This window comes from Schistocerca serialis, chromosome 12, assembly GCF_023864345.2.
Source record: "Schistocerca serialis cubense isolate TAMUIC-IGC-003099 chromosome 12, iqSchSeri2.2, whole genome shotgun sequence".
Lineage (NCBI taxonomy): Eukaryota > Metazoa > Arthropoda > Insecta > Orthoptera > Acrididae > Schistocerca > Schistocerca serialis.
Window position 1 is genome coordinate 78047470 of NC_064649.1, and position 19780 is coordinate 78067249.

At 43.6% G+C, this 19780-nt stretch overlaps 1 protein-coding gene across 1 annotated transcript in view; it reads left to right on the forward strand.

Annotated features, from left to right (window-relative positions):
- The first annotated feature begins 3667 nt into the window (after positions 1-3667).
- LOC126427949 (homeotic protein labial-like) overlaps positions 3668-19780 on the forward strand; it is a 48525-nt gene continuing 32412 nt past the window's right edge. The window contains exon 1 of the mRNA XM_050089838.1: positions 3668-3809. Coding sequence (XP_049945795.1) covers positions 3668-3809 — 142 coding nt within the window. The remainder of the gene's footprint in view (positions 3810-19780) is intronic.

The following is a 19780-nucleotide window of genomic DNA, read 5'->3' on the forward strand; positions in this document are numbered from 1 at the left end:
CTCGGCAAACCGTTGCTCTCCTGCAACAGTTTCAGTGGAACATAATCACCCATCCACCCTATAGTCATGACTTGGCGCCCAGTGACTTTCACCTGTTCCCTAAGTTAAAAGAACATTTGGCCGGAAAGCGATTCAGCTCCGACGACGAAGTGAAAGAAGATGTTCACAACTTTCTGAACAGCATGGCGGCGAGCTGGTATGACATGGGCATACAAAAACTGCCACAGCGTCTACAAAAATGCATCGACGGAAATGGTCATTATGTCGAAAAATAGCGAAATGTTCAAGCTGTAAACTGATAAAAACCATTGTAGAAATAAACGGATCTATGTAATTATAAAAAAATAGGAAACCTTGCCTTTGGGATGACCATCGTATTTTTTTGTCTGTTGTTATTCGACTTCAAGCTTGAAATTAAAAAATTCTGGAGAGTCCTGGAATCCCTGGGACCGACATTTTGCCAGTATCATTGTCGATAACTATTGTACTATGAAATCCTGATTCTTGCAAAATTTAATGATTCTACCCTACAGGTTGTAACGAGTGAGTTTGGGAATATCAAACTACTTGACATAAATGGTGGTATCGCTTGACTGCATTGACTCAGAAGCTTAAATTGTTTACAGTGCCAAGGAACTACAGCTCTAAATATGTGACATAAATTTCAACTTTATAGGTTTAGCGGTTTCTGTGAAGAAATGGTCCTAACAAACGGACAGACGGACGGTCGAGCAACAAATGGCATAAAAATTTTTTCGTATGATGTAATTACAAACTTTCACTCTTCAGATTTATCTTCCTTTACTTACACTGTGAAACATTTCTTATTGCAAAATTACATGATTTCATGTTCCCTATCTATATAAACGATTTTGGAGACAATCTGAGCAGCCGCCTTCGGTTGTTTGCAGATGACGCTGTCGTTTATCGACTAATAAATTCATCAGAAGAACAAAACAAACAGCAAAACGATTTAGAAAAGATATCTGAATGGTGCGAAAAGTGGCAGTTGACGCTAAATAACGAAAAGAGTGAGGTCATCCACATGAATGCTAAAAGGAACTCGTTAAACTTCGGTTACACGATAAATCAGTCTAATCTAAAAACCGTAAATTCAACTAAACACCTAGGTATTACAATTACGAACAACTTAAATTAATAGGAACACATAGAAAATGTTGTGGGGAAGGATAACGAAAGGCTGTGTTTTATTTGCAAGACACTTAGAAAATGTAACACATCTACTAAGGAGACTGTCTACACTACGCTTGTTCGTTCTCTTGTAGAATACTACTGCACGGTGTGGGATCCTTACCAGATAGGACTGACGGAGTACATCGAAAAAGTTCAAAGAAAGGCAGCACGTTTTGTATTATCACGAAATATGGGAGAGAGTGTCACAGAAGTGATACAGGATTTGGGCTGGACATCATTAAAAGAAAGGCGTTTTTCGTTGCGATGCAATCTTCTCACGAAATTCCAATCACCAGCTTCCTCTTCCAAATGCGAAAAGATTTTGTTGACACCGACTTACATAGGGACGAACGATCATCACGATAAAATAAGGGAAATCAGAGCTCGTACGGAAAGATACAGGTGTTCATTCTTTCCGCGCGCTGTACGAGATTGGAATAATAGAGAATTGTGAAGGTGGTTCGATGAACCCTCTGCCAGGCACTTAAATGTGATTTGCAGAGTATCCATGTAGATGTAGATGTAGATTCTAGATGAAAGGGAAATGCCCTCGAGGTTTTGATGAGTGAGTTTATGAGTATGAAAATATGTAACATTACTGACCGTCTCTTTTGATTGCGTTGACCTAGAGGCTTGCCTTTTTTATACCGACGTGAACTGTCCGATCATCTAAAAATAACAAAGCTGTATTGTTCTAGTTTCCACTGAAGATGTCTGAGAGTAAGAAAAAGGCTAAACGCGTCTGGGAAAAATAAATTACAGATGCAACATTAAAAGGCGGTTTTATTTACAAAACAGTTATATCTAAAGCTGTTGTTTAATTTCAGTTTGTCACTTGCGTCTTGTCCAGTTATTTCTCTTACTCTGTCGCATCTTCCCCTCTTCAACGAGTAGGCAGCTGCTCTGTAGCGAATTGTAATATGTATAGGGAAAACTCCCAGTACTACACACAGTGTCCCCGCGATTCACTCCTCTGACCGCTCCTCAAAATGGGTTTATGCGTACCTAAGTATAATCGATGTGTGGAGACATTCGTATAAACGCCGAAACCATCGCAGGACTGTGTCAGTCCGTTGTCTCTCATTAAGGGGAGGTTTACTATCTTTTGGTTAAAAAAATTAATTTTTTGTAAGTTGCAGTTTTGGATCCATAAAAGTGTTTAGAATCCACCCGTGAAACGGTTTTTCCGAATACAGAACGGAAATGTTTGTTATTCGCAGTTGGACCTGCCTGAAATCGATCTCTTCTTTCGGAGGACGAGTTATTGTACCGGTGCTTGGGAGGAAACGCACAAAATTCAAATGAAAGTTTGAACGCGTGTGTTTGGAAGTTAGCCTCCAAGCAAATGCTCTCTGGTGCGAAGACTGTGGAGATTGCGACTTTTCGTGGCAGTGAGCAGCTTCAACAAAGGGTATTCAGCAATTCTGAAGACCATGACAACGATGGACGTCACCCTGGGACTCTATTCGACGCAGTTCGCCAAGCATTCGGACGACCACCGGATTCAAGCAGCCGAAAACAGCTTGACACCGGCTGTACGAGCGGCTCTGGAGCAGCGCAGGATGGCCCAGATGGGGCAGAACGCCCTCTGTGAGGAAGAGGAAGGACAAGTTTATGGACCCGGAGTAGCAGATTGAAGATAAGTTGCATAATATTGCATGTAGTCGAAAATTCAGACGCGTTTTTCTCGAAATGACGTTACTGAACCGATTGGCATGATTCTTTGTTTCCGATGAAGCTAACTAAATTGTCGAGGAGTTGTAGCACTTTTATTCCGATCCATCTGCTACAATTACTTGGCCGACGAAGTCGAAAAAACGATGAAAAATCCCATTTTTTTCAAATGGCCGCCATTTTGTTTCCTATAGTCCAAATAACTTAAGCGATGGACAACTCCTAAAGAATCTTACATACTTCGCTAAATTCAACTCAATTTTGATTTCAGACGATCCGGCTGACCTGCGACATACCGCGCGTGGTGGTCTACATCGAAATTTTGTTTCGTTCCGACGGCACTTCTGCCTTTGCTCTTTGACATTTCCGGTCGAAAAAATTCCGCTTTGTAGAGGATATATCAATAAATATTTTGACCAAAATCGACATTGTTATCTATAACAGATCCCGAGAATTCTAAAAGAACATGCTTTTTTCGGGCTAAAGGCTGTAAACATCCCCTTAAGTGAAACGACGAAACCAGGAGAACGGCGGATAAACATTCATATAGCTCACATGGCGGGAGAGACTAGTTTCACTTGGTTGTTTCGTCCGAATTATAAAAAAAATGCTGAATGAGAAAATAATCGATTGAGCAGTCTGATGTTACGACCAGTCGATTATCCCGTCCCTGGTGGAGAGCTGCATCAAACCGGACAGAAGACGTCAACAACAACACCAACATCGGTGCGGCGAGCCACCAGGATCCTCGCCTGTTCTGGCGCTTTTTTCCTTTCCCCCGGTCCGCCGTCGGGCAGCGATGGACGTCCGGCTGTTTGCGGTGCTCTCCGGCAGAGCGCGGCCCGGCCGCAAGATGGCGCCATCCGTCTTGTTGACGCCTGCGTCGGACGTCGCGGCGTCGCTCGGCGTCGGCGTCGGCGTCGTCCCTAATTGGCCGGCCGGCCCGCCGCCTCCCCCTGTCACCCCCGCCCGCCCCCGCGCCAGCGAGGGCTCCACCCTCTGTGGAGTCCGGCGCTGCCAAGTTCCACTCTCGGGACTCGAAATTAACAGACTCCGACTCCGAAGAGTCCCTCTTAGCTGGCAGAGTCCAGACTGCCCGAGGGACGTATTGTTCAGCGCGTCCCACTGATACCCCCTCGTCTATTAAAGTCTCATCGACAATGAAGTTAGTGAGGACCTCTGGCCAAGTCCAAAAGTTTCCACAAGATCACAGACAACTTCCTGCAATAGTTTACCGTAACCCCTCGGAGCAGAGAAAGGTACCTGGCAGTTAGGAAAAAAATTGGCGAGGTGCAAGTAGAGCTCGGGCATTGAGCATTCCGTACAAATTTAATTATGTGTATAGACTGTTCATCCATTTCCGAGAATCGAGAATCTCTGGCATTTTTACCTGTTTGATATTCCCAAACTCACTCATTACAACCTTTAGGGTACTTCCTGTTGACGTGGAATCATTAAATTTTGCAAGAATCAGGATTTCATAGTACAAATAGACGAAAAAAATTTGTAAACACATCATTTGTTATCGAACTTCAGAATTGAAATTAAAACATTCTGGACAGTCTTGGAATTCCCAGGAATGATATTTTGCTAATATCAATGCCGATAACAGTCAAAAATCGTCGACAATGTCGTTTCGCGGAATGGATAACCTGTCTGTATACACACCTGTCTATATACACACCTGTCTATATATCGAGAGATTGTAACAATGGAAAATTGAAATAAAGGATGATTTGGAACGAATTGACGAATGGTGCAGCGAATGGCAATTTAATCTCAATGTAGACAAGCGTAATGTGCTGCGAATACATAGAAAGAAAGATCCCTTATTATTCAGCTACAATATAGCAGGTCAGCAACTGGAAGCAGTTAATTCCATAAATTATCTGGGAGTAGGCATTAGGAGTGATTTAAAATGGAGTCATCATATAAAATTAATCGTCGGTAAAGCAGATGCCAGACTGAGATTCATTGGAAGAATCCTAAGGAAATGCAGTCGGAAAACAAAGGAAGTAGGTTACAGTACACTTGTTCGCCCACTGCTTGAATACTGCTCACCGGTGTGGGATCCGTACCAGACAGGGTTGATAGAAGAGCTAGAGAAGATCCAACGGAGAGCAGCGCGCTTCGTTACAGGATCATTCAGTAATCGCGAGAGCTTTACGGAGATGATAGATAAACTCCAGTGGAATACTCTGCAAGAGAGACGCTCAGTAGCTCTGTACGGGCTTTTGTTGAAGTTTCGAGAACATACCTTCAGCGAGGAGTCAAGCAGTATATTGCTCCCTCCTACGTATATCTCGCGAAAAGACCATGAGGGTAAAATCAGAGAGATTAGAGCCCACACAGAGGCTTACCGAGAATCTTTCTTTTCATGAACAATACGAGACTGGAACAGAAGGGAGAACCGATAGAGGTACTCAAGGTACCCTCCGCCACGCACCGGCGGGAGGCTTGCGGAGTATGATTATAGATGTAGATGTAGAATTAAGTTTGTACGTAAACCTCAGTGCTTGCTTTTTAATCGTATTCTACCACTTTTCGGAAATATATTTTTCTTAAAAATACACTAGTGTGCGAAACCTAAGCACCACAGTAACTTTAATGGCAAACATAGCTTGATTAAACTTGGAGCATGCACGGGAACAACTCCTACAGTGTAGTACAGAAGGTTACTGAAAGGAATTCGCAGTGAGATGAACAAAAACGACACTTAGGTCGAAAAACAATAATTACACAGAGGTCAGCTCGATTTGTGATGGTCCCCTGGAGATCATAAAAAATGGGACATTATTGTTGTTAGGGTGTGTGCATGCATATTCTGCAATACATGCCTTGCAAAGCCCTACCATGCTGGCCATAAGGTTAGAAAGAATTTACTTGTGGTAGGGTGTTCCATTCCTCTACCAGTGCGGTTCTCAACTGTTGCATGGTCGTTGGTGCATCTGGACGTTCTACAGTGCGTCTTCCCAATGCTCCCACAAGTGCTCGGTGAGATTTAAGTCGGAGTAATGGGAGGACATTCCATTGGCAGAATATCCTATCGTTCCAAGACGTGCTACGCCTGCGCCATTCGATGCGGTCGCGCATTGTCATCCAGAAAAAATAAATCAGGCCCGCACACACACCTGAAAACAAGGGCATGGGGAAGGAGTAAAGTGTCACAATAACATTGACCGATAGAGTCCGCGTGTCCAAAGATTTGCAAGTCAGTACACTGCTGGAACATTATATCTCCTCACACCATAACACCTTGACCACCAAAATGATCATATTCGCCAATGTCCATTGTATGGCGAGAGCTGGCAACAAGTAATGACCCCAGAAAATTATTAAATCTTTGAAAAATAATTTTTCTGTTGAAGTGGATGACATCTCTAATAAGGTATTAAAAGAATGTGGAGAAATTACAGCTGATGTTCTGAGTCACACGTGTAATGCATCACTAACTCAAGGTATTTTCCCACACAGGTTAAAATATTCCATTGTCAGGCCTCTCTACAAAAAGGGGGACACTACAGACGCCAATAATTATCGGCCAGTATCCTTGCTTACAGCATTTTCGAAAATCTTAGAGAATGTAATGTACTCAAGAGTGGTTAGCCATTTCAACAGTAATGGGAAACCTAGTAAATCACAGTTTGGATTTCGAAAATGCTGTTGCACTGAGACAGTAATATACAGTTTCACTGTCCATATAATAGAGTCTTCAAATAGTGAAATGTCACCAATAGGATTTTTCTGTGACTTGTCCAAAGCATTTGATTGTGTGAACCATGACATTATGTTACAGAAATTACAGTTCTATGTTATAAATGGAATAGCATATGAGTGGTTTAAGTCGTACCTTCAGAACAGGAAGCAAAAAGTTTCCTTGTATTGGTCAAGTGATTTAAATACATATGCAACTTCATCTAACTGGGGTGAAATTACATCAGGTGTTCCATAAGGTTCAATCATGGGTCCCCTTTTGTTCTTGATATATATGAACAACCTCCCTTCCTACCTGAAACAGAAAGCTGAACTGACACTGTTTGCTGATGATACAAGTGTCATTATTAATCCATTAAAAGAAACTCCAATTGAAAATGATACAAATAAGGTCTTTGGAAAAGTCATTAATTCGTTTTCTGTAGTTGGGCTTGCTCAAAATTTTGAAAAAACACAGTACATCCAATTTTCTGCTGCAAAAAGTACAGTTCCTTCAATAAATAACACATCAACTGAGGTCAGTAGACAGGGTAGAACATACTAAGTTTTTTGGTGTACATATAGATGAGAATCTTAATTGGAAAATTTATATTTTGGATCTTCTAAAGCGACTAGGTTCAGCAACTTTTGCAATCCGAATAATTGCCAATTTTTAGGATATAGGAATTAGTAAGCTCACATACTTTGCATACTTTCACTCTCTGATGTTATATGGAATAATATTTTGGAGTAACTCAACATTTAGACAAAAAGTATTCACTGCTCAAAGGAAAGTGTTTAGAATAATGTGTGGAGTTCATAGTCCACATCTTGTAGTCATATTTTTAAAAGATTGAGTATTCTTACAACAGCCTCACAGTACATTTACTCACTAATGAAATTTGTTCTCAACAACATGGACCAGTTTAAAAACAACAGTGACATTCATGATTATAATACCACAAAAAAGAATAACTTACACTATCCTATGCTGTTATAAAAATTTTCGACAAATTACCAAATGAAACAAAAGTCTGACAGACAGCAGTATAGCTTCAAAAATAAATTGAAATCATATCTCCTTGACAACTTCTTGTATACCATAGATGAATTCTTGAATAGGAATAAATAAATCTATAAATATAGTATATGCATTTTGTGCCATTTAAGAGAATGGGGTAAATAATAGAAATATTAATCTTTAACTCAGTATTGTAATATATATATATATATATATATATATATATTAAAAAATTTATTTCATATGTGCATTTTTTCTACACTTGACACGTTCCACATCATAATGGCTACCGTACTGAGCGAAGTCCATTGACCAATGGAACACGCAACCAACTAACTAACTAAACATCGTCGAACATGATTGTTTTGGTGGTCTGGTTGTCACGGCGTGGGGAGGCATAATGTTCCAGAAGTGTACTGACTTCCAAATCTTTGAACTCAGTACACTGACTGGTCATTGATTTTTTTTTAGGGATGCATGTGGCTCTGACGTCATTTTTATGGATGACAGTGCGCGACCGCATAGGACAGAGCAGCCGAAGGAGCTTTTAAAACAAAAGAATATTCTTATAAGGTTCTGACATTGTCAGAGTGCGAGTGATCTGTTGTATTATGACTACTGAATAAATTCTCGACTGACAAGATCGTTTTTCATACAGATGACCTGTTTCGGCAAGTCTCTGTTTTCGTCTTCTGAGCTGCAAAAGATGGGACCGAAATGCTAGGATACAGCTACATAATTATGTTCAAACTTTACAATACATGCAATAGCAACATGCCTACCTTTAGATAGTAATTTTGAAGCTGTGTATCTTGGAAACGCCTAAAAATTTCAGCAACACACAGCAGTGGATAGCTGTCTTCTAATCCTCTGCGGGTTTTGGCCCACTGGTAACAAAAAAAAAATACTGTAAAAATCCCTTTTAGTGGGGTTTTCCGAAGAATCGCCCATGAACTAAAGGTGCCTTCATAAGTCCCATCAAGGTCACCGTAGACCCCGTCAAATGCAAAGAGAGCTAACCGATCTGCTCCATTCTCCTAAGGAGGAGCATGTGTGCAATATTCATACTTTGACCATGTACTGTACGATAGTGACACTTAGATCATCGTTCTGTTGGGTATACAAATCGTCTCTAGCCCAAGACTTTTTATCACCAACAGAACTCGTTGACAAGTGCGGTGGTTTGGAACATACCACACGTGCATGCTGTTGCATGCATGCTGATACGAGTAAAGACATTAAAATTTTGATGGCTACATGCTGCGTGACCATTTACCTGTTATGTAAATAGTAATGCATTAAAGACTAGTAAAACATGTCAGTATACATATTTTGCTTTCAGACTTGCTTTTCAGTTGGGACAAAGGAGCGTCAAGAGAAAATAGAATTTATTTATTATCTGTGTCAGAAACTTTCATCTTCAGGTGTCTTTTTTGCCCGAAGGAAATCACTTGACTGTGTGAGCCGCACCACATCTTTCTGTATAGTGGTTAAAGAAGAGTTAGCCAAGTGGGAATCAATTTTCTCGTCTCATGTTGACTGAGCGAATGTAGCAGGTCCTTCAAAACAACAGCCACAAATCCCATGATGCAATACACCGATCAGCCAGAATATTATGACCACCGACTTGGTATCGATATAAGCCCGTCCAGGCGATAGCGGGGAATGACTGCTAGTCAGACACACACACGGTGCATGTAGTATCAGTGAGCGTGCTGTCCATGTGTAGAATGGGGAAGACATTGTGGTCTATCTGAGTTTGACCGAGGGCAGACTGCGAGTACCCGGAGGCTCGGCATGAGCATTTTGGAGACTGCACGACTTGTCGGGTGTTCGAGGATTGCTGTGGTGAGTGTCTTCAGAACGTGGCGAAACCAACGTGAAACCATGTCCAGACGTCGTGGTGTTGACAGCCACACCTCATTACGGATGTCGGACATCGTAGGCTTCGCGGACTGGTAACACAGGACGAGCAGGGAACTGTGGTGTAACTAACATCAGACTATAATGCTGGGGAGAGCACAAGTGTGTCTGAACACACAGTGCGCCGAACACTGCTAACGATGGGCCTCCGAAGCCAACGACACATGCATGGCCAATTTTAATCGGCACGTGACTACGTGACCTTCGGCACGGGACATTGGCACAGTGGCAGAGCGTCGTGTTGTCTGATGAATCCCGATATCTTTTTCGTGCCGATGGGAGGGTGCGAATCAGTCCTCTTCCAGGAGAACAACACTTTGACACCTGTACTGCTGGACGGAGACAAGCTGATAGCGGATTCACTATGCTCTGGGCATGTCGGCAAGCTTGGGTCCAGTGAGGCTCATGCATGGAACCATGATGGCCAAGCTCCAGACTACATACACCCCTTGATGACGATCTGGTTTCCCGACGGCAGTGGCATTTTTCAGCAAGATAACGCGCCTCATCACAAGGCTACTAGTGCGATAGAGTGGTTCGAGGAACACAGTCACGAGTTCCAGTTGATGTGCTGCCCCACGACTCACCAGATCTGAACCCAATTTCTGGGATTGAATGTGGCGTCAGAATTCATCGCCCCCCCCCCCCCCCCAAAAATCCTCGGAATTAAAGAGAATTAGGTGACTTGTGTATGCAAATGTGGTGCCTGCTCCCTCCAGCGATTTACCAAGACCTTATTTCTTCCATGCCACGACGCTTTGCCGCTGTTATCCGTGCCAAAGATGGACATACCAGCTATGAGGTTCTGGCTGATCGGTGTATATGCGGAGTGGTGGCATAGGCAGAATTCCGAAACGCTTGTGCAACGGCCTGCATTAACTTCTCGAACTAACGCCGTAGATAGTTCTGACTGCAGTTATCTTTGTTAAGAATCTTTTCCTATAAAAAAATGATATCGTAGGTTATAATATGGTGCAAGTAATCAAATCGAACAAACCTTTTCGTTTTCATGTCACAGATAGTGAACATCTGTCTCATGGTTAAGGTAGCAACATTTTGTTTCTGCAATGGATACTGAGTGTGATACTTCCTTTAGAGCTTTCCTTTTGTTTTCAGTACTAAAAATTTAAAAAGATCAGTGAGTGTTTGATAACCCAGTGAAGATAAAATTTCGCTTCTCCAAGAGTCCCGTGTCAGAAACTGTTTGTACTGTGTTTTGTTATGTCAGTCTGTAGATCTATAAGCTATGAGCTAACGTTATCCATTACCCTATTTCCTGAATCATTCACACTACATCACTGGAAAAATGAATCATTCGCAGCAGCAGTAAATCATTGATACGAGGGCGTGCTGAAAAGTGATAGCTCCGACTTTTTAAATTGTGTTCTCGCTATCGGTTCTAATGTTACGTCCATCCACTCGATACAATTTGAAACGAGACTCGTCCGTCCAGGCAACAAGTTTCCAGTCATCAATAGTCCAGTGTCGGTGTTGATGGGCCCAAATGAGGCTAAAGCTTTCTATCGTGCAGTCTTCAAGGGTATGCGATTGGGCCTCCGGTTGCGAAAGCCAATATCGATGATCTTTCATTGAATGGTTCACATGCCGACATTGGTTGATAGTCCACCATTGAAATCTGCAGCAATTTTCAGAAGGAATGTACCTGTGTCACGTTGAACGATTTTCTTCAGTCGTCGTTGGTCCCATTCTTGCAAGATCCTTTACGGGCCGGGTACATCGATAAATGTAATGTATCGCGAATACATAGAAAGAAGGATCCTTTATTGTATGATTATATGATAGCGGAACAAACACTGGTAGCAGTTACTTCTGTAAAATATCTGGGAGTATGCGTGCGGAACGATTTGAAGTGGAATGATCATATAAAATTAATTGCTGGTAAGGCGGGTGCCAGGTTGAGATTCATTGGGAGAGTCCTTAGAAAATGTAGTCCGTCAACAAAGAGGTGACTTACAAAACACTCGTTCGACCTATACTTGAGTATTGCTCATCAGTGCGGGATCCGTACCAGGTCGGGTCGACGGAGGAGATAGAGAAGATCCAAAGAAGAGGGGCGCGTTTCGTCACAGTGTTATCTGGTAAGCTTGATAGCACTACGGAGATGTTTAGCAAACTCAAGTGGCAGGCTCTGAAAGAGAGGCGCTCTGCATCGCAGTGTAGCTAGCTGTCCAGGTTTCGAGAGGGTGCGTTTCTGGGTGAGCTATCGAATATATTGCTTCCACCTACTTATACCTCCCGAGGAGATCACATATGTAAAATTAGAGAGATTCGAGCGCGCGCGGAGGCTTTCCGTCATTCGTTGTTCCCGCGAACCGTACGCGACTGGAACCGGAAAGGGAGGTAATGACAGTGGCACGTAAAGTGCCCTCCGCCACACACCGTTGGTTGGCTTGCGGAGTATAAATGTAGATGTAGAATTGGAACATAGCCCTCAGATGGCCTATTCAAAGTAAGAAAAACAAATCGGGTTTGGAACATAGGACGCAAAGAGTGGCAAGCAGCGACGCTAGCCACTGTGCCAGCGCTTTCGTTGAACAGTTTAGTCACTAACAGGCAGATAGTTTACGTCGAAAACTTTCACCGTCGTTTACTCAGAAACGGTCCAATACCTACGACTGAAGCCGAGACATGTTTCCGCTTATTTTGATCCCTGTTCGACTGAGGGAAGTGTCTGGTAAATCGTGTTACGGCACTTGCCGAGTTCTCCTCGCTACGGTGAGTGTGCTAACGTGGCTAAAAGCGAGTGGCGCGGCCGCAAGAGGCGGCCGGTGGCGCCTGCCACCCACACTGTCAGCGCGGAGGCGGGCCTGTTTGCGCGGGCTGCCGCCAGGGCGCAGCAGCGCTGCAACATGGCGGCCGGCGGCCATCCGTCTTGCTGACGCCCGCGGCCGGCGAGCGCAGAGTGGCTGCCGGCGGCAAACACGCCGCTGATGGCCGCGGCCCGGCCCGGGCCTCTAGGGTTTCCGCGATTAGCGAAAGCGATAGCGGGAGCGAGAGCCCGGCCGCCTTGCTATCCCTCTATCCCCCCACCCATCTCTTTCTCTCTCTCTCTCTCTCTCTCTCTCTCTCTCTCAAGTTCGTCTCCCCCGCTCAGCTCACTAACAGGCTGAAATTCCGAAGTTGTGCCGAAACGGGATGTTGTTGTGGTCTTCAGTCCTGAGACTGGTTTGATGCAGCTCTCCATGCTACTCTATCCTGTGCAAGCTTCTTCATCTCCCAGTACCTACTGCAACGTACATCCTTCTGAATCTGCTTAGTGTATTCATCTCTTGGTCTCCCTCTACGATTTTTACCCTCCACACTGTCCTCCAATATTACATTACTGATGCCCTGATGCCTCAGAACATGTTCTACCAACCGGTCCCTTCTTCTTGTCAAGTTGTGCCACAAACTCCACTTCTCCCCAACTGTATTCAATACCTCCATCATTAGTTATGTGATCTACCCATCTAATCTTCAGCATTCTTCTGTAGCGCCACATTTCGAAAGCTTCTATTCTCTTCTTTTCTAAACTATTTATCGTCCACGTTTCACTTCCATACATGGCCACACTCCATAGAAATACTTTCAGAAACGACTTCCTGACACTTAAACCAATACTCGATGTTAGCAAATTTCTCTTCTTCAGAAACGCTTTCCTTGCCATTGCCAGTCTACATTTTATATCCTCTCTACTTCGACCATCATCAGTTATTTTGCTCCCCAAATAGCAAAACTCCTGCACTACTTTAAGTGTCTCATTTCCTAATCTAATTCCCTCAGCATCACCCGACTTCATTCCACTACATTCCATTATCCCCGTTTTGCTTTTGTTGATGTTCATCTTATATCCTCCTTTCAAGACACTGCCCATTCTGTTCAAATGCTCTTCCAGGTCCTTTGCTGTCTCTGACAGAATTACAATGTCATCGGAGAACCTCAAAGTTTTTATTTTTTCTCCATGGATTTTAATACCTACTCCAAACTTTCCTTTTGTTTCCTTTACTGCTTGCTCAATATACAGATTGAATAGCATCAGGGAGAGGCTACAACCCTGTCTCACTCCCTTCCCAACCACTGCTTCCCTTTCATGCCCCTCGACCCTTATAACTGTCATCTGGTTTCTGTACAAATGTCCGCAGCTCGTGGTCGTGCGGTAGCGTTCTCGCTTCCCTCTCCCGGGCTCCCGGGTTCGATTCCCGGCGGGGTCAGGGAATTTCTCTGCCTCATGATGACTGGGTGTTGTGTGATGTCCTTAGGTTAGTTAGGTTTAAGTAGTTGTAAGTTCTAGGGGACTGATGACCATAGATGTTAAGTCCCATAGTGCTCAGAGCCATTTGAACCATTTTTTCTGTACAAATTGTAAATAGCCTTTCGCTCCCTGTATTTTATACCTGCCACCTTCAGAATTTGATAGAGAGTATTCCAGTCAACATTCTCAAAAAGCTTTCTGTAAGTCACCAAATACTAGAAACGTACCGAGCGAGGTGGCGCAGTGGTTAGCACACTGGACTCGCATTCGGGAGGACGACGGTTCAATCCCGTCTCCGGCCATTCTGATTTAGGTTTTCCGTGATTTCCCTAAATCGTTTCAGGCAAATGCCGGGATGGTTCGTTTGAAAGGGCACGGCCGATTTCCTTCCCAATCCTTCCCTAACCCGAGCTTGCGCTCCGTCTCTAATGACCCCGTTGTCGACGGGACGTTAAACACTAACCACCACCACCACCGCTAGAAACGTAGGTTTGGCTTTCCTTAATCTTTCTTCTAAGATAAGTCGTAAGATCAGTATTGCCTCACGTGTTCCAATATTTCTACGGAATCCAAACTGATGTTCATCGAGGTCGGCTTCTACCAGTTTTTCCATTCGTCTGTAAAGAATTCGTGTTAGCATTTTGCAGCTGTGACTTTATTAAACTGATAGTTCGTAATTTTCACATCTGTCAACACCTGCTTTCAACAGCAGCAAAAAATGTGTCCCACAACAGTTGCGACTATTCTTGCAGATGCAGGCATTTCGCCATGAGAAGACAGTGGTTAAAGCCACAAGACAGAACAGGTAGTCGGACTGTGAAAGGGACCAAAAATGAGCGGCTGTCAGTTACACTCGAAAACATATGACTTTATTTAGTTGCCCAAACATTACAGCGCAAATTTCCGAGCTTAATTATCGACTGAATATGTCACACAATCTTACGGCTTAAGGGCACAACCTCTTTAATTTTTAAAACGGCTGAAGGTTTACGATTTAAAACACAACTACAAAAAAATTTTTAGAAGGGAGAAAGCCCAAGGTTTTTATCCTTAAATGTTTTTTTAAAATGAGATTGAAGGCCCAAACAATCTAAGATTTAACAAGTAAGGAATTTAAATTTTAAGAGGGCTGAAGGCCCATGATTGAAAAACATAACTACAATAAATTTTCAAAAGGCAGAAGGCCCAAAACTTTCTCCAGAGAAAAAAAAATTTAAATGAGCCTGAAGGTCCGAATAATGCAACACTTGACAAGTAAGGAACTTTCAATTTTAAAGCGGCTGAAGGCTCATATGTTCAGCAAAACAGATAGAGAAACGGTAGTGCGATACATCGGTGAAGAACTTGAAAATCTTCTGCATCTACATGGATACTCCGAAAGCCACCGTGCATGGCGGAGCGGAGTGTACCCTGTCTCATTACTTGCCATTTCCCTTCCTGTTCGATTCGCAAATAGAGGGAAGGGAAAGCGATTGTATATATCTATCCGCATTAGCCCTAATTTCTCGTATCGTCTTCGCGGTCGCTACGCGCAATTGATGTTGCCGGCAGTAGAATCCTTGGGCAGTGAGCTTCAATTGCCGGTTCTCTAAATTTTCTCAATAGCGTTTCTCGCAAAAAAAACGTTGCCTTCCCCCCCTCCCCCCCCCCCCCCCCAGGGATTCCGACGTGAGTTCCGGTAGCATCTCCGTAACACTAGCGTGCTGTTCGAACCTCTCGGTGACAAATCTAGCAGACCGCTTCTCAACTGCTTCGATCTCTTCCCTCAATCCGACCTGGTACGAATCCCAAATACTCGAGCAGTAGTCAAGAGTAGGTGGCACCAGCGTCCCATATACGGCCTCCTTCAGGTGAACCACTCTTTCCCGAAATTCTCCCAATAAACCGAAGTCCACCACTCTCCTCCCCTACCACAGTTCTCACATGCTCATTCCACAACTTATTGCTTTGCAATACTGCATATTTACACGTCTTGACTGTGTCAAGAAGGGCACTAGTAAGAGGGTGAATCAAATGAAAACCTGTCCGCGCAACCACTCATGCACCGCGTGGCATAACTCTTCATCAGAACGGAACTTCTTTCCTCCCATTGCGTCTTTGAGTGGTCCAAACACATGGAAATCACTTGGGGCAAGGTCTGCTGAGTATGGTGGATGAGGAAGACACTCAAAATGCAGGTTTTTGATTGTTACAACTGTTTTACCGGCAGTGTGGGCCCTTGTATTGTCATGTTGCAAAGGGACACCTTCTGACAGGAATCCACGCCGCTTTGATTTGATTGCAGGCCACCGATGATATTTTAAGAGAGCTGTGTATGATGCACTACTGACAGTGGTCCCTCTTGGCATGTAATGCTCCAAAATGACGCATTTTTCGTCCCAAAAGAGAGTCAGCATGACATTCCCTGCTGATGGTTCTGTTCGAAACTTCTTTGGTTTTGGTGATGAGGAATGGCGCCATTCCTTGCTCGCTCTCTTCGTTTCCGGTTGGTGAAACTGAACCCAGGTTTCGTCCCCAGTAACGATTCTTGCAAGGAAGCCATCACCTTCTCGATCAAAGCGCCGAAGAAGTTCTTCACAAGCATCAACACGTCGTTCTCTCATTTGTGAGTCAGCTGCCGTGGCACCCATCTTGCAGACAGCTTGTGAAACTGGAGCACATCATGCACAGTGTGGTGTGCTGACCCATGATTAATCTGTAAACATGCTGCAGTGTCATTCAGTGCCACTCGGCGGCTTTCCTTCACTATGTCTTCAACTGCTGCAATGTTCTGTGGAGTCACTACACGTTGTGCCTGACCTGGACGAGGAGCATCTTCCACTGAAGTCACACCATTTGCGCACTTCCTACTCCATTTGTAGACTTGCTGCTGTGACAAACATGCATCACCGTACTGAACCTTCATTCGTCAATGAATTTCAATAGGTTTCACACCTTCACTACGCAAAAACCGAATAACAGAACGCTGTTCTTCCCTGGTGCAAGTCGCAAGTGGGGCGGCCATCTTTATACTGATACTGAGACGGTATGTGTGCATCTGCACTATGCTGCCACCTACAGGCCATTCTGCAAGCTGTTTGTAGAACGCTTACCAACTTACAGGATAAAAGCGCGAAATTTCAATTTGTTATTACAAATTTAAGGTTTTCATTTGACTCACCCTCGTAAAACTGTATCCGAACATTACAGGTTTGATATTCCTACTCATCCGCATTAACTTAATTTTTCCACATTTAGGACTAGTTACCATTCATCACACCAACTGGAAATTTTATCTACAGTCACTCGACTTCGTCACCTTAACGCACGTCACGACATCATCAGCAAACAACCCGCGGATTTCTGCCCACCCTATCTGCCAAATCATTTATGTGTATAGAGAACAACAGCTGGGGCACCCCTGACGACACCCTTCTCGCGCTTTTTTTTTCTTAGCACTATGGGGCTTAACATCTGAGGTCATCAGTCCCCTAGAACTTAGAACTACTTAAACCTAACTAACCTAAGGACATCACACACATCCATGCCCGAGGTAGGATTCGAACCTGCGACCGTAGCAGTCAAGCGGTTCCAGACTGCAGCGCCTAGAACCGCTCGGCCACACCGGCCGGCCATACCCTTCTCTCTAATGAACACTCGCCGTCGAGGACAACATACTGGGTTCTATTATTCAAGAAGTCTTCCAGCCACTCAGACAACTGTGAACTTACTCCATATGCTCGTACCTTCATTAACAGCCTTCAGTGGGGCACAGTGTCAAATGCTTTCCTAAAATCTAGAAATATACAGTCTGCCTGATGCCCTTCGTCCATAGTTCTTAGTATATCATGTGACAAAACGTTTAGCTCTGGACAGGAGCATGAGAAGGAACTATGGCTCAAGTTCAAAAGAATAGTTGACGATGCACTGGGTACATATGTACCCAGTAGGACAGTAGATAATGGGAGAGGTCCTCCATAGTATACAGTCAACGTAAAGAATATCCCAAGGAAACACAGACTACTGCATAACAGGTACAAAAAAACCATCGGGTCATAGAGAGATGCTGAATGAAACGCGTCTGGTAATCAAGAGAGCAATGTATGAAGCCTTAAATGACTACCGTAGCACAGTATCGTCAAATGAGCTTCCACAAAACGCAAAGAAATTCTGGTAATATGTAAAGGCTGTTAGTGCAACCAAAGTTAGCGCCCAGTCACTCATAGACAAGATAGGAACCTAAAATGAGAGTAGCAAAGAAAGAGCAAAAGTGTTTAACTCTGTTTTCAAATTTTCCTTTACAAAGGTTCAAATGGCTCTGAGCACTACTACATCTGACGTCATCAGTCCCCTAGAACTTAGAACTACTTAAACCTAACTTACCTAAGGACATCACACACATCCATGCCCGAGGCAGGATTCGAACCTGCGACCGTAGCGGTCGCGCGGTTCCAGACTGAAGCGCCTAGAACCGCTCGGCCACACCGGCCGGCCTTTACAAAGTAAACCAAGGAGTATTACTCCAGTGTAATACTCGCTGATAACATGAGTGAAATAAATGTTGGTGTCGTTGGTGTTGAGAAACAGCTGAAATAAAATTGAACAAAACCGCAGTGCCCAATGGAACCCTATCAGATTCTGTACCCAATTCGGGGCCTAGTTAGCCCCTCAGTTAACTATGGCCTATAGTAAATCCCTCGAACAAAAAATTGCACACAGTAGCTGGAAGAAAGCAAAGGTCACATCTGTCTTCAACAAGAGAATCAGAAGTGATCCACAAAACTACCGTCCAATATCCTTGACGTCCATTTACTTTAGAATCTTGGAATATATCCTGAACACAAACATAATGAGGTATCCCCGACAGAACGGCCAACTGCATGCCAACCAGCATGTACATCGAAAACATAGAGCATGTGAAACCCAACTCACACTTTTATCACGTGACATCCTGAAAGCCTTGGATCAAATCACTCAGGTAGATGCAGTATTTCTCGATTTGCGAAAAGCATTTGATTCAGTACACCTATATTTATTATCAAAAGTTGCATCTTATGTGTTATCAGACGAAAAAAGTAACTGCATTATGTATTTTTTGATAGGCAGGATAATCAAGTTATCTCGCAGGGAGAGACATCGAAAAATGTGGAAGAAGCTTCTGGTGTACCACAGGGAAGGGTGTTGGGTCCCTTGCTGTTCATGTTGTTTATTAATGGCTTTGCGGACAATATTAATAATAACCTCAGACTTTTGCAGATGACGCAGTTACGTGGTACGAAGTACAGTCTAACCGAAGGTGTACAAAATTTTAGTTAGACCTTGATAAGGTTTCAAGGTGATGCAATGATTGGCGACTTGCTTTAAATATTCAGAAATGTAAAATTGTGTGCTTTACAAAGCGAGAAACATGTTGTTCTATGACTGTAATACCAGTGAGTCACTGTTGGAATCGGCCGACTCATAAAAATATCTGCGTGTAACACTTTGTAGGGGCATGAAATGGAACGATCACATACATCTACATCTACGTCGATACTCTACAAATCACATTTAAGTGCCTGGCAGAGGGTTCATCGAACCACCTTAACAATTCTCTATTATTCCGATCTCGTGTAGCGCGCGGAATGAGTGAACACCTGTATCTTTCCGTACGAGCTCTGATTTCCCTTATTTTATCTTGGTGATCGTTCCTCCGTGTGTAAGTCAGTGTCAAAAAAACATTTTCGCATTCGGAGGAAAAAGCTGGTAATTGGAATTTCGTGAGAAGATTCCGCCGCAACGAAAAACGCCTTTCTTTTAATGATGTCCAGCCCAAATCCTGTGCCATTTCTGTGACACTCTCTCCAATATTTCGCGATAATACAAAACGTGCTGCCTTTCTTAACTTTTTCGATGTACTCCGTCAGTCCTATCTGGTAAGGATCCCAAACCGCGCAGTAGTATTCTACAAGAGGACGGACAGGCGTAGTGTAGGCAGTCTCCTTAGTAGGTCTGTTACATTTTCTTAAGTGTCCTGCCTATGAAACGCCGTCTTTGCTTAGCCT